The sequence below is a fragment of the Capsicum annuum genome, chromosome 10 (assembly GCF_002878395.1).
Source record: "Capsicum annuum cultivar UCD-10X-F1 chromosome 10, UCD10Xv1.1, whole genome shotgun sequence".
NCBI classification, from domain to species: Eukaryota; Viridiplantae; Streptophyta; class Magnoliopsida; order Solanales; family Solanaceae; genus Capsicum; species Capsicum annuum.
Window position 1 is genome coordinate 926,097 of NC_061120.1, and position 23,650 is coordinate 949,746.

The window sequence follows — 23,650 nt, forward strand, 5'->3', positions numbered from 1 at the left end:
GTGGGTGTGGAGGGCGCGAATTAGTGTAGATGGTTAGTGGGTAGGAGTGTGTCCTGACTAGTAGGGAGGAGTGCTTTGTTTGTTGTTGTGCCTGTAGTCGTAGTGGTATGCGTGTGTAGACTAGTCCCTTGTTCGTGGCGTTTTGCTGATGGTTGTGATTACGGATAGCTAGTTTACAGTAGTACTCCGTGTGTGTCTGATTTTCTTTTATTATTTAGTGGTGTGCTATCCCTTTTTGTTGTCTGTTTTTATGATTTTTGTTTGTTTGTTTGCTATACGGTTAGTTGTCCTGTGTCGGGGGTTTATCGGAAACATCCTCTCTACTTCATTTGTGGTAGCGGTATGGACTGCGTGCACTTTATCCTCCCCAAACCCTACTTTGCGGGAATACACTGGGTATGTTGTCGTCGTTGTTGTTGTTGTGGTTAACGTTTCTAAGATATTTTCCGGTGTCAGTTTACTAAGAACCAAATTGACCTGAAATACAAGTATGAAGATTGTCTGACTTGGAAAAAGTATAACAATTGTGCCCTTTAATGTGTCCTTTTTCTGATGTTTACCGTTTAACTAAGCTGTTCAAGAATTCCAGTGTCAGTTGACTCGAAACGTATTTGATATCATAAACAAGGCCGTTTTACGGCTGTATAAAGTGGTATACTAAAAGGTAAAGAATCTAGACAATCAACTTATTCCCGACAAACTTCACCCAATCGTCTATACAATAGAGGACTTTCAGAGTGCACCGAAAGAAAATAAGGGAACGAAGGCTACTTCTTAACCTACGGAAACTCGACACCTTCGAAAGCTCTTCTATTCCTCTCTCTCTCTCTCCAGGCATCCCATCTTAATGTGAGTGGCGTCACGCCATATTCCATCCCCTCAACACGCATTTTTAGGCTGATGCTACAAGAGTAAAGGTGCCATGTTGCTCGGACTCCTCAAAAATGTCGTTGGGTGTGTGTCCAAAAATAGTGTATTTTTGAAGGATCCGACACGGGTGCGGCAACATTTTTAGAGATCCGAGCAACTTTTTAGGTGTCTATTGCAAGTGAAACTCCAGTTGCTTGTGATGGTGTAGCAGAATTTTAAATTGCACAATAAGAGGATAGAGTCATCGAGATCGAGATATTTAGTAACTTTCTCTTCATATGTTTTGCGTTGGCTGACAGAGTTAGAGGGTCTTTTCACTTGATTTGCTTATTATCGAGGGGAGGGATGATATTTTAAATGTGTATTGACATGGGATCCTCCTTGTTAGGTGTGTAGCTCCATAATAGGTAACTTGCAAAAGACGTTGGCGTTCTGCATTCAAATAAGCAAATAGAAAAGAATGGTCACGAGGTTTGTTCAATTCCTACGTTTGGCTGCTTTCAGTAACTTCGTTTTTTCTTCCGTATGCATAAAAGACCAAGGAAATTGACCTCTTCACCTCCTCGTGCGAACCTGCTTTTTTTTGGTTGAACAGCTATGGCGAGCTTTGAAGTACGGAAGATACCATGTCGCATTGCTTTGAGGGGATCAAGCATTTAGGTGCTTCCCTGTTGAAGTGTTGTGAAAAGCAAACAACGGGCCTTGAAGATCCCGAGATTCTTGCACGAGAGACAGTTTGTATGCTATCTGGCTTCATCTATTTATATATTTTATCCACGATTTTTATCTGGTTCTAAGCTTGTTTTATTCAAAGATTTGCCTCACCGGGGAAGTATGATTTTTCATTTCTAAGATCATTACAATCGTAACTTTCTCTGTCTTCAGAATCAGTTATGTTTTGTTCTCTTTCAGTGCTTGGCAATGCCAACGTTGTCGACAACATGAACATGTCCAATATGGCAATGCCAACGTTTTCAAAAGCGAAAAAAAACATAGAGAAGCATCGAGTGCATCTCGTAATTAAGTGTGTGCTTCAATTAAGAAAGGACTGAAAGAATGGCAATTAAATGAAACATGCAAAACCATACGAATCAAATATTTGAAACGTTATAGTTTTGACGTTTAGAATTCAGATAAGTGACCAATCTTTCGTTTTGTAATTCTAAAATCATATTGTCATATTCATCCATAATTCCCTTGTTGATTTGTATTCTCACTTTACCGAATATATTTCTTGTTTAGTCCTGGCTTCTTCGGAACTTTCTGTAGGTATTGAAGCACGCACCTTAATGCTTCGGTGTGTTAGTGAGATTGAATTTGCTTCAATAGGCCTGCAATGACACTGATCATTGATCGATACGCTTTGGAACATAGATTGTTTTATGACTTCCTTGCTTGCATAAATGCTGTAATTGTACCTGTATAATCTTTCTTCTTGTTGCAGTTAGCGTCAGTGAGATCGAAGCTCTTTATGAGCTTTTTGAGAAGATTAGCAGCGCAGTGATTGATGATGGGCTGATCAACAAGGTATGGTCTCACTTTTGGAAGCTGGCGTAGCTAAGTCTGGGATTTCGGGGTGTTTCTGTTTGTTACTTTTCTGGGATAGATGCTTAATATATCTTGGTACTCGGCATTGCTTTTTGAATTTGAACTCCCGACTATGCTGTAGGAAGAGTTTCAATTGGCGCTATTCAAGACGAGCAAAAAGGAGAGTCTGTTTGCGGACAGGGTGAGTTTTCCATACATACCTTTAGCCTTTTCGTATCCTATAGGCTTAGTAGAATTGGATACCGTAAATATGATGTTTCGTATGAATGAAATCAATTGTCATATTATTGTTATTACTACACAGTTGAAGCCGCTTCTTCCTACTCGTGACATGTTTTACGGCAGGTGTTTGACTTGTTTGATACAAAGCACAATGGACTCTTGGGATTTGAGGAGTTTGCCCGTGCACTCTCCGTTTTCCATCCAAATGCCCCTATCGATGATAAGATTGACTGTATGTTACTTGCTTACATTATTAACGACGATTACCTTCAATTTGTGCATGTCAGCTTCTAATGATATATATATATTCCTGTTATAGTTTCTTTTCAGCTATACGATCTCAAGCAGCAAGGCTTCATCGAGCGGCAAGAGGTAAACCTTCCGTAAAATGAAGTGGTCTATTCTAATGTATTTGACTTACCCCTGCTACGTTCTATTTTTAGATGGCACCGTTTCAGATTCTCTATTTCGTGGGAAATGCTTACATTTCGTTGTAATTTTTGTTACCTACTATACGCGCTTTCAGCGGAGTGTGTGAGCCGCATAACAAGATATGGCATATATATATATATATATTTATATAATACAGGTGAAGCAAATGGTGGTTGCTACGCTAGCGGAGACTGGTATGAACCTTTCAGATGAAATTATCGAGAGTATAATCGACAAGGTATGTGACCAACCTAACCTATTCATATCTACTTTATAAGCGACATATGCACTACTACTTTCCCTTGATATTCTATCTTCCTCGAGGGCGGCATCTTGGTTGCTGAGAAATATAGGGAAAACTAGCTACTTCAATCCCTAATGATCACTGCGTAACATGACATCATATTCCCACCAAGTGGGGTTTTGTGTGTGTGTGGAGGGGGGTTAGGTAGGTGTACGCAGTCCATACCACTACCTCAAATGTGAGAGAGCTGCATTGTGCCACAAAATGGCGTATCCTGTCGTGTCGTTCTATCTCCTGGAGGGGCTGCATGGTAGCGTTTCAGGATTTAACTTTTTACTGGTTAAGCGGTGTTTGCTTTTCTTTTTTCGTTAGACATTTGAAGAAGCTGATACGAAACATGACGGAAAGATTGACAAGGAAGAGTGGAGAAATTTGGTCCTACGACATCCTTCGCTTTTGAAGAATATGACCCTTCAGTATCTCAAGTAAGTGTCGCGTCAAACATTGAACATCAACTTCATTCTATCGATAACATGTTCATGTTGGTCTTCATTTAAACATGAACAGGGACATTACGACTACATTCCCAAGTTTTGTCTTTCACTCGAGAGTTCCAGATACCTGATATCCAACTGCTTTGCTGAGCGGAATTGCCCATCCATGAGTTGCGTACTAGTAGTAGTAGTATTTTTGCTCTTATCTATTTCATTTCGTGATTTGTTATTCTTTTTTCAGAGCAGTGTGGTTGTGTATACTTGTAATTATCACTGAACAAATGTTGAGTTTCCTCCTTGTATATCGTGCATCGTTGTAATTTAATTTGCTCGTTTGGCTTGAGATTAGTTTAAATGGAGATATATGACTGGTGAGGAATCATATAATCGATCTTTAGTTATTGTGCTACATAATAGTGTCTGACACTTTCTAGCATGTTAGATTGTCTCAAAGAGGGTCGTTTCATCACCTTATTGCTATTATTGTCACTTCTACAACCATTCTTTTCTTCAAATTTGACAATTATAATAAGTCTATGTGGAACCCGATGGAAAACTATGGTTATCAAACAAAAGGCTACAGCTATAGCTTAAAAGAGGTTAACTAGTGATATTATATACCTAAAAAGGCTAAAATTGTACAAGACAAATCAAAGAAAATATATGTCATCTTCTAAAAGGAGCAACACTTTTTATTTCGCATCAGTTACATGTGCAACAAGTTCTAAATTAAGATGGAAAATATGAAATACATGTAAAACCTCACCACACATAGAATATATATCACTAACATATCACTCAAGATGTATCGTTTCCACTTCTAAGATATACTAAGGCCATGGAAAACTACATAATCAGACATTTCATATATATGAAATATTATACGTGAATGACTATGCAACAAGAGTCTTCAAAAAATATAATACGTACTGATTTATAACACTCCAAACACACCCATAATAATGGCTTGCCCAGGGTACAAGCAAATGCCAGCTACTAAGATTCTATCACTTTTAACCTATGAGCAGAACGTCGCTATAAAAATAACAAAAAGTAGATCACAAATCAACATGCATCTAACCTACAAGCAGAATCAACTATAGATAGCATACTATAAAAAAAAGAAGAGAAATGAAGAAACAACTTCAAATTGCCACAAACTGAAATAAGAATACTCTAGTCAAAATCAAAAACGGCACATAAAGCGTCATATATTCTTGGCATGATAAAAGAAAATGGAACGTCTGTGGAGATGGAATATTAAACGAACTACTAGAGGCTAAAAAGTAAAAACTTAGTCGACTTCTTCCATCTTGCTGCCCTCAGCGTCAGCTTCAGGATCCTCCAGTGACGGCATGTCAACATCAGCATCGCCACCATCCTCGTCAATGCTGAGACCAAGTTTCAGCATTCTGTGAATCCTGTTGCCAAAGGTGTTGGGGTCATCGAGGCTGAAACCTGATGTGAGAAGAGCGGTCTCGAACAGCAACATGACTAAATCCTTGACGGACTTGTCGTTCTTGTCAGCATCAGCTCTCTTCCTGAGCTCGTCCATGATGGCATTCTCTGGGTTAATCTCCATGGTTTTCTTGCTAGACATGTATCCAGCCATGCTTGAATCCCTGAGAGCTTGTGCTTTCATAATTCTCTCCATGTTGGCAGTCCAGCCATACTCACCAGTAACCAAACAGCAGGGAGAGTCGACAACGCGGTCTGAAACAACGACCTTTTCAACCTTGTCACCGAGTACGTCCTTGATTACCTTGCAGAGCCCCTCGAACTTCTCCTTCAATTCCTCCTTCTTTTTCTTCTCATCCTCGCTTTCATCGAGTTTGAGACCTTCCTTGGTAGCAGAAACAAGCTTCTTACCTTCAAATTCCTTCAGCTGACCGATACAGTACTCGTCAATAGCATCAACCATGTAAAGAACCTCATATCCCTTCTTCTTCAGCTTCTCAAGGAAGGGTGAGTTCTCAACAGCCTTCTTGCTCTCACCAGTAATGTAGAAAATGTCATTCTGGCCTTCCTTCATCCTAGTCACATAGTCCTTCAAGCTGGTCATTTCATCACCACTCTTGGTGGAGTGGTACCTCAGCAACTCAGCAAGCTTAGTCCTGTTCTGTGAATCTTCATGGATACCAAGCTTGAGATTCTTTGAGAAGGCCTCGTAAAACTTGTCATAGTCTTCCTTGTTCTCGGCAATTTCAAAGAACAGCTCAATGCACTTCTTCACCAGATTCTTGCGAATAACCTTCAGGATCTTGTTCTGCTGCAACATCTCTCTAGAGATGTTAAGAGGAAGATCCTCAGAATCAACGATACCTTTCACAAAACTCAGAAATTCAGGAATTAACTCTTCACAGTTATCCATGATGAACACGCGGCGAACATACAGCTTGATATTGTTGGGCTTCTTTTTTGTGTCAAAAAGGTCAAAAGGAGCCCTTTTTGGAACAAAGAGGACAGCTTTGAACTCTAACTGACCCTCAACAGAGAAGTGCTTCACAGCCAAATGTTCCTCCCAGTCATTTGTCAGACTCTTGTAGAATGCAGCATATTCATCCTTGTTGATCTCCTCAGGCTTCCTCATCCAAATAGGCTTCTGCTTGTTCACCAACGACCACTCATTAGATACTTCCTTAATTTTCTTTTTCTTCTTCTCTTCCTTCTCTTTTTCCTCATCAACCTCCTCTACCTTCCCTTCCTCATCTTTCTTCTCTTCCTCATCCTCATCGTCAGAGATCTCCTTTTCAGTGGTTTTCTCAACCCAAAGAGAGATTGGGTAACTGATGAATTCTGAGTGCTTCTTAATCAGGTCCTTGAGCCTGCGCTCTTCGAGATATTCAAGCTGATCCTCCTTGAGATACAAGGTCATTTTTGTACCCCTACCAAGGCTCTCACCAGAAGTGTCCCTGGTGACAGTGAATGAACCACCAGCTTGAGACTCCCACACATACTGTTCATCATCATTGTGCTTTGTAGTTACAATAACCTTCTCAGCCACCAAGTACGCTGAATAGAAACCAACACCAAATTGCCCGATCATGCTAACATCGGCACCGGCTGCTATAGCTTCCATGAATTCCTTGGTCCCTGACCTTGCAATTGTACCAAGGTTGTTCACAAGATCTGCAACAATACAAATGAGTTGAGTATTTTTGCAATGCAATTTAAACGTGAACTAATTCTACAACTGATCCAACTTACCAGCCTTTGTCATCCCAATACCACTGTCCACAATAGTCAAGGAATTGTTGGTCTTGTCAGGAATAATGTGGATAAAGAGTTCAGGTTGAGCATCTAGCTTGCTCTTGTCTGTCAAGCTCTCAAAGCGAATCTTGTCCAAAGCCTACAATATGTAAGCCATAACATAATCAGACATCACATATGTTTAAAATATTATCCATGAATGACTATACCATATCATTGAATAACATATAACAAATAATCATGCTTCCAACATATGACCAGACTCAACTACGGATCTCCAATCAAACTATTAATTCACAAACAATCACATCTATTAAAGATTAAAGAAGCAGAATCAATTATACAAGGCTTCAGCAATCAAACAAATAGCATCAAATCACAAACACTCGCACATCTAACCTATGAGCAATCAACTACTGAGGACATCCAACCTGTGAGCAGAGAATCAACAATAGAAAATCCACAATCAAACATATAACAACAAATCACAAAAAGTCATGCATCTAACCTACTAGCAGATATTAGCAGAATCAACTATAGAGAGCATCTGCTATAAAAACAGCTAAAACTAGATCAGAAATAGTCATGCATCCAACATATGAGCAGAAAATTAGCTACAGACAATCCACAATCAAACCGATCACATCACATCACACAAAGCCAATACACATCTAGCCTACCAGTAAATCACAAATAATCATGACTCCATATGACCAGAATCAGTGATCAAATAACTAACATCAAATCATAAACAATCACGCACCTAACCTATCAACAGGCATGCAGTATAAAAAACAACTAACAAGATTTCAACAAATAATCATGCTTCCAACATAGGAGCAGAGAATCAACTACATAGAGCAACCACACATCTAACCTATCAACGGGCATTCACTATAAAAAAGTAACTAACTCGATTTCAGCAAATAATCATGTTTCCAACATATGCACAGAGAATCAACTACGTAGGGCAATCACACATCTATGATCTATGAGCAAACATCCGCTACAAAACAACTAGCACTGTATCTCGGATAATGCATATGGGCAGAGAATCAGCTGCGGAGAATCCAGATCAAACAACTGAACATCAAATCACACTAAATCACAAAGAGTCATGCTTCCTAACATATGAGCAGAAAAATCAGCTATATAGAATCTGCAATCCAAAAACTAACACTACATCACAAATAATCATATGCTTCCTAACAAATGAGCAGAAAATCAGCTATATAGATTCTGCAATCAAAAAACTAACAATAAATCACAAAAACTAACAAGCTTCCTAACTTATGATCAGAAAATCAGCTATATAGTTTCTCTGCAATCAAAAAACAAACCTCAAATCACAAATAATCATATTCTTCTTAACATATGAGCAATAATCATATTCTTCTTAACATATGAGCAGAAAATCAGCAATATATAAATCACAAATAATCATATACTTCCTAACATATGAGCAGAAAATCAGCTATATAAATCAACAAATAATCATGCTTCCTAACATATGAGCAGAAAATCAGCAATATATAAATCACAAACAATCATATTCTTCCTAACATATGAGCAGAAAATAAGCTATATATGGATCACAAACAATCATATGCTGCCTAACATATGAGCAAAAAATCAGCTATATAGAATCTGCAATCAAAAAACTAGCAATAAATCACAATAACTATATGGCTTCCTAACATATGAACAGCTATATAGAATCCCCTCAAATAATCAATACTGAATAGATTTGTGCACAAATCTCGAGGCAATGAAAAACAGCTCAATCAACACCACAAATATGAGCAGAATCAACTACAGAGAAAGTCCTTTATAAAAACAGCTAAAACTAAACCACAAACAATCATGCTTCCAACATATTAGCAGAAAATCAACCATATAGAATCCACAATCAAACAACTAAACATTAAATAACACATCAATACTGTATAGATTTGAGCATGAATCTCGAGGCAATGAGAAAAAAAACAGCTCAAATATATATAGATCAACTTACATCCGACAAATTGCAAATAATAAGCTCCCGAAGAAAGATCTCCTAGTTACTATAAAACATATTGATAATAACACACAACATCTATGCATCATGCATCTAACCAGTGAGCATAATCAACTACAGCTATTAAAACAACTAAACATCAAATAACACATCAATACTGCACAGATTTCTCGCACAAATCTCGAGGTATAACTACGAATGCAGATAATATAATCAACAAATAGCATATAGATCGACTTACATCAGAAGAATTGCTAATAATCATATGAAGAAAGATCTCCTTACTACTATAAAAAGCATTAATAATAAAACTCAGCAGCTATGCATCATGCATCTAACCAATGAGCAGAATCAAATCAACTACAGCTATAAAAACAACTAAAACTAAATCACAAATACAAAAAATCAACTAAACATCAGTACAACACAGATTTCTCGCACAAATCTCGAGGCATAACTATAAAAGCAGATGTATCCAGGCTTTGCAGTAACACTAAACACAATAAATCAAACAACTAACAATAAATCACAAATAATCATGCTTCATGTGAGCAAAACATCAGCTATATATAATCTGCAGCCAAAAAACAAGCAATAAATCAGAAATAATTATGCTTCCAACATATGAACAGAAAATCAGCTACATGGAATCCACATATAATCAATACTGCATAGATTTGTGCACGAATCTCGAGGCAATGAACAAAACAAACAGCTAAAATATACATATATATATATATATATATAGAGAGAGAGAGAGAGATTGACTTACATCAGAAGAATTGCTAATAAGCTCCCTCAGAAAGATCTCCTTGTTACTGTAAAAAGTATTGATAATCAAACTCAATAGCTGGTTAATCTCAGCTTGAAAAGCAAACGTCTCTGTATCCGCCATTATTACAGATCTCAACGAAGAAGAAGAAAACTAGGGTTAGAGAAAAAGCAAAACGAATATAGAGAGAGCTTTGGTGTGCGAGTGATGAATGGGGAGGCTTAAAGGTGTTTATATACTGGGGTTTGTTTGGGAATTCTAGAATGTTCTATTTTTTTTATTAGTTGGAATTTTATTAGGAGTTTAATTAAATTAAAGTGGTGGGCCGGGTTTTTCGTTACTATTTGGATGATTCGTCTGTAATTGACTGATACTGTTTTTTCGTTTTTTTTTTTTTTTTTTAATTATTATTTTGTGGTTTTGGAGGGTGTAATTATTGTAGGGGACGTTTGGTTGTAAATAAGTTTAGGAAAAATACTGTAGAGAAAATGTATTGTTTTCACCGTAAATTATACACGAAATTGCTGAGATATATTCGAATTTTAGGAGGGTCCTATTACCTTTAGACTAATTAAAATTGTATTTTTTGCAACTTTAGGGCCTACGTGGACCTTCAGTGTGTTGATTCACTGATGTGCCACGTATGCACCATATAGGCACTAAAATTATCAAAAAAAGGTTTTAATTAGTCCAGGGGTAATAGGACTCTCCTAAAATTCAGGTGTGTTTAAGCAATTTCGTATATAGTTCAGGGTGGAAAAGAGCATTTTCCCAAAATAATATAAACATATTTACATAATTCTTACCTTTATAAAGTGGTTATACAGATCTTAACTAATTATATATCTTCGTTTGATATATTGGAAATTAATTATGTATCTCGACTGATCCAAAATCGAAAAAAAATATATCGAGAGATGAATATGTATCTTTTACAAGGAAAAAATGTAGTTTTGTTTGATGTATGATGTATCTAGACAGATCAAAATCAGTAAAAATATATTGAGAGCTAATTATATATCTTTATAAAGAAAAAAATATATTTTCATTAGATGTCGGGATCTAATCATGTATCTTTATATAAAAATGTATTTTCATTAGATGTATCGGGGTATCTCGACAAATCCCGAATCGAAATTTTCAGTAGTTATGCAAAACGTTGGATTTTTTTGTAATTAAATTTCAAACTGTCAGAATTTATGTTATTTGCCCTGGTAAGTTATCCTGAGACTATGATGATGGTGTACGGCGTGAAAAGAGCTTAGGATAAATTTGGACTAATTGGGTCACCTTGTGGTGGGCATGAGCTAAGTCGGTCCCCGGTGGCACCATTTCGAGGACAATGTCGAAGAACTGATGCTCACTCAGGCACCAGTGAAGGCGTCTGAGACCAATCAGGATAGAAAATATGCGCTAACAGAGAAATGTGAGCTTGACACGCGCTAGTGGACTAGTTGCTTTCCAACGACTATGGAACAAGTGGCAATCTCTTATTGGCCACAAACAACGTTGGAGGGTGCAATTCAACTAGGGGGCGTTTGGTTGTAAATAAGTTATCCCAAGATCATAATGATAGAATTCTGACACAAAAAATTACATTGTTGGTTGAATTATTAGGATATATTTGGTTTGTTGGACTAAAATCGAAATACAATACTCATAATAATATATATGTTTAGTGTAGTTGCACAAGTGAAACTGGGGAGGATAAAATGTACGCATATTTTATTTCTAACTTATAATATATATAGGTCGTTCTCTGAACTCTAACTTAGTGCTGTCTTTTGTCGTGTGTCTCGTCAACCAGGATTATGTTATCAGTAAATAACATACACTATGATGCCTTATCTTGAAGTCATCGCGTCAATCCATCTATCACTAAGGCCAACAACTATAGCCTCTAAACATTTGCATAGAACATACTGGGCTTTGTCGTATCTTTTTTTGTCTAGATCGATGAACATTATAATGGCTTATGTAGTTGAACACCTTGATATAAATTTGAACTAATTCGAAATAAAGTGAAAAACATCCATGGCCAAACAACTCCTAAATATATTCTATTAATACTATTTTTATTAAATCCAACAAATATAATATAACTTGTTAATTAGTGTATTACTCATTAAAGGATCCATAAGTGCCATGGCGACACACAACAACAACAATAACAATATCCCCAGTAAAATTTCACAAATATAATTTGTGAAGGATAAAGTATAACGCATTTATCATTATCCCGAAAAGGTAGATGAGGTGTCATAAGCCAACACAAAATTAAATTTCTCTGAAAATGAAACAAAATGAATAACTCGTATACGAGAAGTGTGTGACTTACTAACAAATAAAATTTATCTAAAAAACGAATAAAACACACATGTAGAATGCGTTTTACTAACAGATAAAATTTATCGATAAAATGAATAAACCTCATATGTGGAACGCGATTTACTAACAAATAGTAAAATTTATAAAAAATAAAACGAACAAAACGCAATTGCTAACAAATATTAAAATTTATCGATAAAATGAACAAAATGAATAAAACGGCGCATGTGGAATGCGATTTGCCAACAAACAAAATTTATTGAAAAAACGAACAAAACGAATAAAACACATGTGAGGTATACGATATACTAACAAATATTCTAACAATGACTAAAAATACTCACATTAACAAATTAAGGTACTCTAAAATGCTAAAAAATAAGTTTAGGGGACTATTTTACACTCTTATCCAAACATAAGTTACCATTTTGTCATTATCTCTTCTTCTCCCACAATACATTTTCCACCTTTTCTTCCTCTTTCCCTCCAAAAAAAAAATTTCAGCAAAAAATTCCCCACAACTTTTGAAGTGTTCAAAATTGGTCCCCTTCATCGACAACAATGGCACTGGCAGCTCCGCAATTTGGATTCAGATATTGCTTTGCTTCCCAAATTCCATGGTAATTAACAAGCATTCTCTTCAAGCTTTTGATTGATTTAATTTGCGCTTACTGAGAACACGACTCTAGATAGTAAGTTGTATATGGAGGTCAAGGATTAAGGTTGAAATTTAGTAGGTAGTCGATTAACGTCTAGTTAAATAAATGCTAGTTTACTTGTTGTTGTTGTTATTATTATTCATCAAAAGGTTCAAATATGTGGTCGAACTGTTGGAAATGACTCATCTATGCTATACGTCAAGTTTGGCTCATCTATGCTTTACGTTATAGAGTAGTACTCGCCAAACTTCGATTGATTTAATTTGCTCTTACCGAGAACATGAGTCTAGATAGTAAGTAGTATATGGAGGCAAAGGATTGAGATTGAAATTTAGTAGGTTGTCGAAAAATGTCTAGTTAAATAAATGCTAGTTTACTTGTTGTTGTTGTTATTATTCAGCAAAAGGCTCAAATATGCTAGCGAACTAGTTGAAATGACTCATCTATGCCAGTCGTTATAAGTTTGGTTCATCTATGCTATACGTTATAGAGTAGTACTCGCCAAGCTTCGATTGATTTAATTTGCACTTATCGAGAACATGACTCTAGATAGTAAGTAGTATACGGAGGTCAAGGATTAAGATTGAAATTTAGTAGGTAGTCGAACAATGTCTAGTTAAATAAATGCTAGTACACTTGTTGTTGTTGTTGTTATTATTATTATTCAGCAAAAGGCTCAAATATGCTAGCGAACTAGTAGAAATGACTCATCTATGCCAGTCGTTATAAGTTTGGTTCATCTATGCTATACGTTATAGAGTAGTACTCGCCAAGCTTCGATTGATTTAATTTGCACTTATCGAGAACACGACTCTAGATAGTAAGTAGTATATGGAGGTCAAGGATTAAGATTGAAATTTAGAAGGTAGTCGAACAATGTCTAGTTAAATAAATGCTAGTATACTTGTTGTTGTTGTTGTTGTTATTATTATTCATCAAAAGGTTCAAATATGTGGTCGAACTGTTAGAAATGACTCATCTATGCAATACGTTATAGAGTAGTACTCGTCAAGCTTCGATTGATTTAATTTGCACTTATCGAGAACACGACTCTAGATAGTAAGTAGTATACGGAGGTCAAGGATTAAGATTGAAATTTAGTAGGTAGTCGAGTAATGTCTAGTTAAATAAATGCTAGTTTACTTGTTGTTGTTGTTGTTGTTGTTATTATTCAGCAAAAGACTCAAATATGCCAGCGAACTAGTAGAAATGACTCATCTATGCCAGTCGTTATAAGTTTGGATCATCTATGCTCTACGTTATAGAGTAGTACTCGCCAAGCTTCGATTGATTTAATTTGCACTCATTAAGAACACGACTCTAGATAGTAAGTAGTATATGGAGGTCAAGGATTGAGGTTGAAGTTTATTAGGTAGTCGAACAATGTCTAGTTAAATAAATGCTAGTTTACTTGTTGTTGTTCTTATTATTATTCACCAAAAGGTTCAAATATGTGGTCGAACTGTTAGAAATGACTCATCTATGCTGTACGTCAAGTTTGGCTCATCTATGCTATAGGTTACAGAGTAGTACTCGTCAAGCTTCGATTGCTTTAATTTGCTCTTACCGAGAACATGAGTCTAGATAGTAAGTAGTAGACGGAGGGAAAGGATTGAGATTGAAATTTAGTAGGTAGTCGAACAATGTCTAGTTAAATAAATGCTAGTTTACTTGTTGTTGTTGTTGTTATTATTATTATTCATCAAAAGGTTCAAATATGTGGTCGAACTATTAGAAATGACTCATCAAATATGTGGTCGAACTGTTAGAAATGACTCATCTATGCTATACGTTATAGAGTAGTACTCGCCAAGCTTCGATTGATTTAATTTGCACTTATCGAGAACACGACTCTTGATAGTAAGTAGTATATGGAGGCAAAGGATTGAGATTGAAATTTAGTAAGTAGTCGAGCAATGTCTAGTTAAATAAATGCTAGTTGACTTCTTGTTGTTGTTATTATTATTCATCAAAAGGCTCAAATATGTGGTCGAACTATTAGAAATGACTCATTTATGCCAGTCGTTATTAGTTTGGTTCATCTATGCTATACGTTATAGAGTAATACTCGTCAAACTTCGATTGCTTTAATTTGATCTTACCGAGAACATGAGTCTAGATAGTAAGTAGTACATGGAGGCAAAGGATTGAGATTGAAATTTAGTAGGTAGTCGAACAATGTCTAGTTAAATAAATGCTAGTTTACTTGTTGTTGTTGTTGTTATTATTATTATTCAACAAAAGGCTCAAATATGTCATCGAACTATTAGAAATAACTCATTTATGCCCGTCGTTTTAAGTTTGGTTCATCTATGCTATACGTTATAGAGTAGTACTCGTCAAGCTTTGATTGATTTAATTTGCTCTTACCGTGAACACGACTCTAGATAGTAGTAGTATATGGAGGTCAAGGATTAAGATTGAAATTTAGTAGGTAGTCGAGTAATGTCTAGTTAAATAAATGCTAGTTGAATTCTTCTTGTTGTTATTATTATTCATCATGATTCCGTGTTCCGTGTTTCATGTTGTATTACGAATCTGTGTGCTTTCCCCTGCTTTCCTCTGCTTTATATTACTTATGGGTGCCGTATTTATGATATGTAATCTGCTTCTGTGCTGCACTATGTGTTTGTGTGGTATCTCGTGCCTTGAGCCGGGGGTCTATCGGAAACAACCTTTCTACTTCATCAGAGGTAGAGGTATGGACTGCGTACATCTTACCCCCCCCAGACCCCACTAGGTGGGAATACACTGGGTTTGTTGTTGTTGTTGTTGTTATTATTATTCATCAAAAGGTTCAAATATGTGGTCGAACTGTTAGAAATGACTCATCAAATACGTGGTCGAACTATTAGAAATGACTCATCTATGCTATACGTTATAAAGTAGTACTCGCCAAGCTTCGATTGATTTATTTGCACTTATCGAGAACACGACTCTTGATAGTAAGTAGTATATGGAGGCAAAGGATTGAGATTGAAATTTAGTAGGTAGTCGAGTAATGTCTAGTTAAATAAATGCTAGTTGACTTGTTGTTGTTATTAGTATTCATCAAAAGGCTCAAATATGTGGTCGAACTGTTAGAAATGACTCATCTATGCTATGCGTCAAGTTTGGTTCATCTATGCTATACGCTATAGAGTAGTACTCACCAAGCTTCGATTGCTTTAATTTGCTCTTACCGAGAACATGACTCTAGATAAGTGTAGTACATGGAGGCAAAGGATTAAGGTTGAAATTTAGTAGGCAGTCGAGTAATGTTTAGTTAAAAAAATGCTAGTTTACTTGTTATTGTTGTAATTATACATCAAAAGGTTCAAATATGTGGTCGAGCTATTAGAAATGACTCATCTATGCTATATGTCAAGTTTGGCTCATCTATGCTATACGTTATAGAGTAGTAGTCGTCAAGCTTCGATTGCTTTAATTTGCTCTTACTTAGAACACGACTCTAGATAGTAGTAGTATATGGAGGCAAAGGATTGAGATTGAAATTTAGTACATAGTCGAGTAATGTTTAGTTAAATAAATTCTAGTTTACCTGTTGTTGTTGTTGTTATTATTATTATTCAGCAAAAGGCTCAATTATGCCATCCATCAAACTTTTAGAAATGACTCATATATGCCAGTCGTTATAAGTTTGGATCATCTATACTATTATTCACCAGACATTGCTTCGCTTCCAAAATCCCATGGTAATTAACAAGCATTCTCTTCAAGCTTTCGATTGATTTAATTTGCACTTAGTGAGAACATGACTCTTGATAGGAAGTAGTATATGGAGGCAAATGATTAAGATTGAAATTTAGTAGATAATCGAGTAATGTCTGGTTAAATAAATGCTAGTTTACTTCTTGTTGTTGTTGTTATTCAGTAAAAAGCTCAAGTATGTCATCGAACTATTAGAAATAACTCATTTATGACATTTGTTGTAAGTTTGGATCATCTATGCCAGTGTCATTGAAAGTTTGACTCATCTATGTGCACTGTTGTTACGGAAAGGCTCAAATATGCCATCGAACTATTAGGAATGGCTCATCTATGTCATCGGTTTTAAGATTGACTCATTTATGCCACTGTCAGTGAAAGTTTGGCTCATCTATGCCGCTGTCGTTACGGAAAGGTTCATTCGTGCCATTATTTTAGAATGGTGATTTTTGCAGAACCATTTTTGTCACGTTGCCTCTTATTGGAGGTCCACGTTACCAAATCCAAATCAATCAATATTACATTAAAATAAAAAATTAAAAATTGGATCCATAAAAATAAAATTTGATCCACATAGTTAAAATAAAAATTGGAGAAACTCATTGATTGTGTCAGGTTTTATTTTAATGGGTATGATTTTTTATTTTGATTTAAGTAATATTTGTTGATTTAGATTTGGTGACGTGGACTTCTAGTAAGAGGCCACATGGCAAAAATGGTTTTGCAAAATCACCATTGCAAAATAATGACACATATGAACTTTTCTGTAACGGTAGTGGCATAGATAAGCCAGACTTTTAAAGTTGATGATATAGATAAGCCAAAATTATAACGAATGACATAGAGGAGCCATTTTCAATAGTTCGATTCCATTATTCTATTATTACTTGTGGCTTCTATACTACTTTTTTTCCTTTTCTTACTATTTTTGTTATGCTTTACTCGTTGAGAGTCACACATCGGAAAAAGGATGAGTAACTTGTCTCCTTATTATGCACTTGGACAATCCTCCCTCCTGAGCTAGTTTTTTGGTTGAGTTAGACCCAGATTCATTTTGTCCATTAATCGAGCCGAGGGTCGGTCTACGTACAAACTACTCTCCCTAGAACCTAGTTGTGGGGCTACATTGGGTTTTTTGTTGTTGTAGTAATTTGATCTTATGTATACAATGTAATTTTTCGGCGAAGAGCCCACTAGCTCCGCCATGGTGATCCTAACTTATTGCTTGAACTTCTTGTTGTTAATAATGCTTTGTGTCATAATGAATTTCTCTAATGGAATGATTTGCATAGATAAAATTATGTTATGTATCAATGGTTAGATCCTAGTTTTTTTAAACTTGATGCGAAATGGTCTGGTTTATGGGATGTAACCACGGCACTTTTTTAGTTTTGGTTTTCTTAACATCGATAATACATTCCATGGTCCGCTAGATTACATAGATGTCTTTCGATAAAGATAGGTTATTCAACACTTGTTCCTGAATCGAAAAAGCATTTGTCTACTTTATTCATGCTCCACTTGGCGTGGTGGATATAGCTTAGTTAGTAGAGTTCCGCTCATTTCTAAAAATATGTAGCCTTGTTCCTATTTTTGGTATTTCCCTCCACGAGTATTAGTCCTAATTAGCAAAGGGTGAACTTGCAAATTCACCGTCTAATTAAACAAGCAAACAATTGAATTGGTTAAATTACATGATGCAACAAAATTGAGTGCGACAGTTTGAGACAACCTACTTTGACTCGTTTTATTGTTTACATTCTTCTGTATTGCCTCTTTTTACTGCCTATTACCATTAAAAATAAGATGGTCTGGTTTATGGATGAATGGAAATTTTGACGTTAGAGAGAAAATGCAGAACATAACAAATAAAGAAGAATATAAGAAATGTCAGCTGCTTCATCATACTTGTAATTTGTAACTTGTTTATGCAAACAGATTTGGATATACCGTGCAATGTAAGATATCAAAATTACATCTACTATTGGGAACGGGGAGTGGTTAAAGATACTATGTGCGCTGACTTGAATTCCGCCTTGGCTGTTTTATGTTCATAAAGGCTATTGTTTTACTTTATAAACTGCAAGTTTGTCCAGTTATGGATGAATGGAATTTATTACATTCGAGAGTAAAAAACAAAAGATGACAAAGAAAGAATAAGAAGATTAGAAGTGTTTTTCTGCTTAATCAACAACAAAAACTGCTATGCCTCAATCCTAAATTGTCATATGCTTAATCCTACTTGTAATTTATAATTTGTTTATGCAAACAGCTTTAAGAACGGTGAACAATGTAAGATTACTGTGCCTAAAAGCTCAGATGAAAGGATGCCATCCCTAAATGTCAAAAAGTTGCTGAGGAGGTCAGTTCTGCAGTTTGTTGGACTGAGTCCCATCGTCATAAGCATTTCTCCTGTCTCATCTGCACCAATGCAGGAGATGAGAGAACCTGATATTATCCGGTAAATGTTGTTTCCGTTTCTTTTCTGCTTTTGGTTCGGTTGCTTACCTCCACGGTTTAATTGTTTATCTAGTCTAGATAAACTCAGTCATTGTTTTAATGCTGTTGTTAATTTGGATTTGAAGCATTCAGGACCTTAAAGCTTGATAGTGGAGTGAGGCTACAAGGTATAACCCTTTTTAAGGTCGTACGATAAATATACTCAACCTGTTCTCTGAATCGAAGTTTTTAATTATCTATACTTCATATAGATAGACAGAGTTATGCCAAGAGATGCACCTATGTTCAATATATTCGTGAACATTATACTAATCAAGACAAGTTTTAACGAGCTTGATTCGGTTAATAGTCGAAGTAAATCATCTGGTTTGTTTTTCTTAATTGAAAAAACAAGTCAGGGTTAATTTTACATGAGCCCAGTCCAGTTGAGCTTTTTTCCAGACTCTTTCGAACATTTAATAGGTCGAGCTCAAGTTGTTATAATTGAATGGAACATGTATAACTTGCTTCTATGTTTGGCATGCGGCAGTTTCATGTGTTCAATGTTTGGTGCATGCATACGAGTTACGGCATTTAGGATAGGAAATTGTAGATTTTAACCCAATGAAAAAGTTAAGAGGAAAAGCAGCTGATGTTTATAATAAATGATCTCCTTCCTTACAGTTTTATGTTCCATTTCGTCATTGATGTCATCACAAGCATAAAAACATTATGATTGGAAGGGAGCACATCAAGCTCTCCATGTCATTCTTGTTCATTTAAAGGTATTAACGATCTGTTGGGTCTTCTGCAGATATTGTTGAAGGGGAAGGACCAGAGGCTCATGAAGGGGATGTCGTTGAAATTAATTATGTCTGCCGACGATCAAATGGATATTTTGTCCACAGGTACTGCTTTAAACAAAAATCAACTTAAGAAAGTAAGAAAATTATACGGTTGCTGAATGAAAAATATAGAAAAAGGAGAGAACATCAGTTTATGTTCGCTCTTCCAGATGCTTCTTAATCAGTAAATCCACATCATACTTTCTTCTGTTCTGTGGAATATACATTGAACTTTTTTGTTTTGCTTCAATGTAGTACGGTGGACCAATTCAGCGGAGAGAGTGCTCCTGTCATACTTCCTCTGGATGATAAACAGGTCATGGTATTTGCTAGCTTTGGGCTTAAAATAGAAATTCTAAAGGTCAGACAGCAACCTTCTGACTTCCATTAAGTGGCATCACCGGAAGGTCTATTGCATGTCGACGTCTTTTGTGCCTTTAAAATGGGAGATATATAGTGCTTGTGGTCCAATAGTGCCACATAGTTCATCAAACAAGGTTAACAGGTAGATCCTAGACAAGTTTTGTTAGCGTGAGAAAAAATGTATTGTTGTTCCGAAGCAACATGCTAGAGAATCTCGGTACATATTTGGTCCTACACATAAAAAGAAGAGAAACTTAGTACTAAGAAGAATAACGGCCAGGAGAAGCCGTTGTCTTGCCGAGCAACATTATATGTTTCAGTCTTTTTCAGATGCCAACATTACCCTGCCTTGAAATTGTGAGGTTAAAGATGTATTTCGCGGACCATTCTGACATTGCTTATGTCTTCCCACTAGTATGGATCACCTCCTATAGTAACTGCATTACCCTCCATGCCGTCAAGACTGGCGAGGTTAAGGATGTCTGGGTTGTCTATGTCGTCTCACTGTAGTAAGCCACCTCCTATAACTGCAATGGTCCCTCTTCTTTCCATGTGTTATTGTGTGAGGGGTGGGGGTGAGGGCATAGTTGATAATTAGCTGATTTTTGTTCGTCTTACAAGTCTTCTTGAATCTCTGCAGATAATAGAGGGTCTGAAAGAAGTCCTTATCGGAATGAAGCCCGGAGGTTGTTCCTACGCTCTTAAAAGAAATAGTTTCTGTTTTTCAATGTATACAGTTCTAGGTATTTGAACTGTAAGTCCTGTATTGCAGGAAAAAGAAGAGCACTGATACCGCCTTCCGTTGGATACATCAACGAGAATCTACAGCCAGTACCTGAAGAGGTATGTGTTTTGCGGATATTATCATTTAATCTACTTTTGGTAGCAGTTATCCTACACTCGTCTCCCAACTAACTGATTCTATGAGTAACTCTTTGGATGTAACTTTGGCTGGTTAATTGTAAAGCGGATTTCGCAAGGAATTCAGGTTCCTCTTATGATTCTTTAGTTGATGTGCGATGCACCAGTAACGAGGTGTGAGAGAGGATAGTTATAGCAGGTTTTGGGAGAGGTAGAGGTGGCCGAAAAAGAACTGGGAAAGGTTATTAGACACGACATCGGGTATCTTCGATTTACTGTGGACATGAACTTAGTTAGGAAGGTATGGAGATCGAGAATTACGGTAGAAGTTAGGCGAGTGCTTTCGTACATTTATGTAGGAGAGGAAGGTGGCTAGTCTCCTCTCCTTAGTATTTACATAGTATCTTAATTTTCATTTTTACTATTATACGTTGCTTCCATTGCTTTGTTTATCTTGCTATTTCTCTGTCGTTATTTTCCTTTCAATCCTGCTCTGTTCACACATTTGTTATATGTCTTGAGCCGGGAGTCTATCGGAGACAACCTCTCTACCTCATATGAGGTAGTGGTATGGACTGCGTACACTTCACCCTCTCACCCTCTCGAGACCCTACTTTGCGGGAATACACTGGGTATGTCGTCGTCGTTGTTGTTGGTTTATTGGAAACAACCTCTCTACTCGACAAAGGTAGGGGTAAAGTCATCGTATATCCTATCTGCTCCAGACCCCACTTTTACGATTACACCCGTATGTTGTTGTTGTCATCGTCGAGTTGGTTCATCTGATATTGTTTTCTTGCAGTTTGGACCAAGACGTAGCCTTATGTCTCACATGAAGGAGCCTCTAATTTTTGAAGTGCAGCTGTTGAAAGTTTTATCATGAGTGATTAACTATATCCCTAAGTTGCTCGGACTCTTCAAAAATGTCTGCCGGTGCATGTCGGATATTCCAAAAATAGTGTATTTTTGAAGGATCCGACACGGGTGCGGCAACATTTCTGAAGAGTCCAAGCAACTTAGCTATATCCTATGTAATTAAGTAATTTAACCAATTAACTTTCATTACTATGATCTCTTGACAAATGTAATAAGTTCCCCCCAAACCAAAACAATCCTTTTTTGGTGAAAATGTTTTCCATCCGAAGTCCGGTACCTGTATTGAAAAATCTGTTTCAAGAATGGCGTGCTCGTAAGTCGAGGAGATAGATTAGTTGGCAACGAGCAAGTAAGAATTGCCTCAATCAAAATTGATCGTCAAATCATTTGAAACTGAATTGCTACTTTTTCCTTGTTATTGATACAATGGTATTCTCCGTCTCTGTTTGATTATATTCGAATTCTCGCATTATAGGGTTCATTTATGAGGGCGGTGGTGCTTTCAATAGGATTTTTTTTCAGTTTTAGAAACTCATATTTGATATCTCTAATTTAAAATAGATTTATTTTCAAGTCTACACCTTTACAAAAATAGTAAGTTCATCCCACTAGTATGACATATTCCAACTACAAGTGTCTTGGATTCTGAGCCATTTCTAAATTTCTGTTATTTTTTTTATAAAGAATAAAGAAATTTAAATTAATCGAAATAATTAAATATGGTTGATCAAAAATTTCGAATTCAAATCCAAAAAATAATACTAATACTAAAACCTCTCGAAGATTGGTGTTGCTAGATGCAAATTTGGAGTAATCAAATCGATGAGACACAAATATCTAATGGTTAATCAAAGATTTCATAATCGCGATTTAAAGATGAATTTTTTTTTGAAAGGAACGTCTTTACTCTATGAAAGACACCAGATCAATGAAGTGCGAATATTTGATTGATGAAAGAACGTAATATGCGGTTAAATTGATCTCAAAATATGTACGTGGGATCAAATATGTGCTTCACATAGAGACATGCAGGTTTCTTAGAATTATGACACGTGTTAAGCGATTAATTCATTAAAATGAAAAATATATGTGAAATTAAATAGTCGATATTAAAAATATAATAAGCCAAAAAATCAACGGAGGCCAGATTTATTCAATTTCGAATAGTACGAAAACATATTGGGACCATTTCTGTTAAATAAAAGGAAACTAATGGGGTAGACTAATAGATTCAGTAAACTTTGTGGGCCCAAAGTTAACCTCAACAAGACAGTGGACCCCACATCCAACTCGATGCTGACGTGTAATTTAAAATGTTAAAAATGAAAAAAAAATTAAAAATGAAAAACAATGGAAAAAGATTTATAATTATTTATAAATTAAATCAATGAGTATATAGTAATATACATTATTTTATATAATCTTTTTATAGATTTATTTTAGTATAATTAATAATCTCGATTTTGAGTCTGTTGAGATACATAATTAGCTCTCGATATATTCGATAAAGATACATCTTTTCCTTTGTAAAGATACATAATTAGCTTTCGATATTTTTTTTTCATTTTTGAGTCTATCGAGATATATAATACATCCAACAAAGATACATTTTTTCCTTTCATTTTGGATCCGTTGAGATACATAATTAGCTTCCGATATCTTCAACGAAGATACGTTTTTTCTTTGTAAAGCTACATAATTAACTCCCAATTCAAATTTTTTTCGACTTTGAAATGTTCGAGATATATAATATATCTATCGA

At 35.9% G+C, this 23,650-nt stretch overlaps 3 protein-coding genes across 5 annotated transcripts in view; 2 read left to right on the forward strand and 1 right to left on the reverse strand.

Moving 5' to 3' along the window:
* Nucleotides 1-4,153, forward strand: part of LOC107845316 (calcineurin B-like protein 3) — an 8,760-nt gene extending 4,607 nt beyond the window's left edge. Inside the window, exons 2-10 of the mRNA XM_047398329.1 lie at nt 1,257-1,341; nt 1,466-1,608; nt 2,315-2,397; nt 2,540-2,599; nt 2,764-2,872; nt 2,960-3,012; nt 3,230-3,310; nt 3,689-3,801; nt 3,884-4,153. Coding sequence (XP_047254285.1) covers nt 1,497-1,608; nt 2,315-2,397; nt 2,540-2,599; nt 2,764-2,872; nt 2,960-3,012; nt 3,230-3,310; nt 3,689-3,801; nt 3,884-3,941 — 669 coding nt within the window. The 5' untranslated portion in view covers nt 1,257-1,341; nt 1,466-1,496 and the 3' untranslated portion in view covers nt 3,942-4,153. The remainder of the gene's footprint in view (nt 1-1,256; nt 1,342-1,465; nt 1,609-2,314; nt 2,398-2,539; nt 2,600-2,763; nt 2,873-2,959; nt 3,013-3,229; nt 3,311-3,688; nt 3,802-3,883) is intronic.
* A 789-nt stretch (nt 4,154-4,942) lies between these two features.
* On the reverse strand, nt 4,943-10,206 carry LOC107845249 (heat shock cognate protein 80). 2 transcript variants are annotated; one of them, XM_016689472.2, is made up of 3 exons: nt 9,810-10,206; nt 7,018-7,159; nt 4,943-6,939 (listed from the first exon to the last, which is right to left on the reverse strand). In XM_016689472.2, the coding sequence occupies exons 1-3, from the start codon at nt 9,930-9,932 to the stop codon at nt 5,105-5,107; spliced, it is 2,100 nt and encodes a 699-aa protein (XP_016544958.2). In that variant the 5' UTR covers nt 9,933-10,206; the 3' UTR covers nt 4,943-5,104. The 2 variants fall into 2 exon arrangements, with proteins under 2 accessions (XP_016544958.2, XP_016544959.2); XM_016689473.2 differs by lacking the exon at nt 9,810-10,206 and adding an exon at nt 9,279-9,441.
* A 2,387-nt stretch (nt 10,207-12,593) lies between these two features.
* Nucleotides 12,594-22,156, forward strand: LOC107845866 (peptidyl-prolyl cis-trans isomerase FKBP16-1, chloroplastic). 2 transcript variants are annotated; one of them, XM_016690366.2, is made up of 8 exons: nt 12,594-12,757; nt 18,777-18,965; nt 19,097-19,131; nt 19,758-19,851; nt 20,044-20,104; nt 20,792-20,837; nt 20,924-20,994; nt 21,815-22,156. In XM_016690366.2, exons 1-8 carry the CDS (start codon nt 12,699-12,701, stop codon nt 21,893-21,895), a joined length of 636 nt encoding a protein of 211 aa, XP_016545852.1. In that variant the 5' UTR covers nt 12,594-12,698; the 3' UTR covers nt 21,896-22,156. The 2 variants fall into 2 exon arrangements, with proteins under 2 accessions (XP_016545852.1, XP_016545851.1); XM_016690365.2 differs by having other exon boundaries at nt 12,598-12,757; nt 20,044-20,149.
* Nucleotides 22,157-23,650: the final 1,494 nt, after the last annotated feature.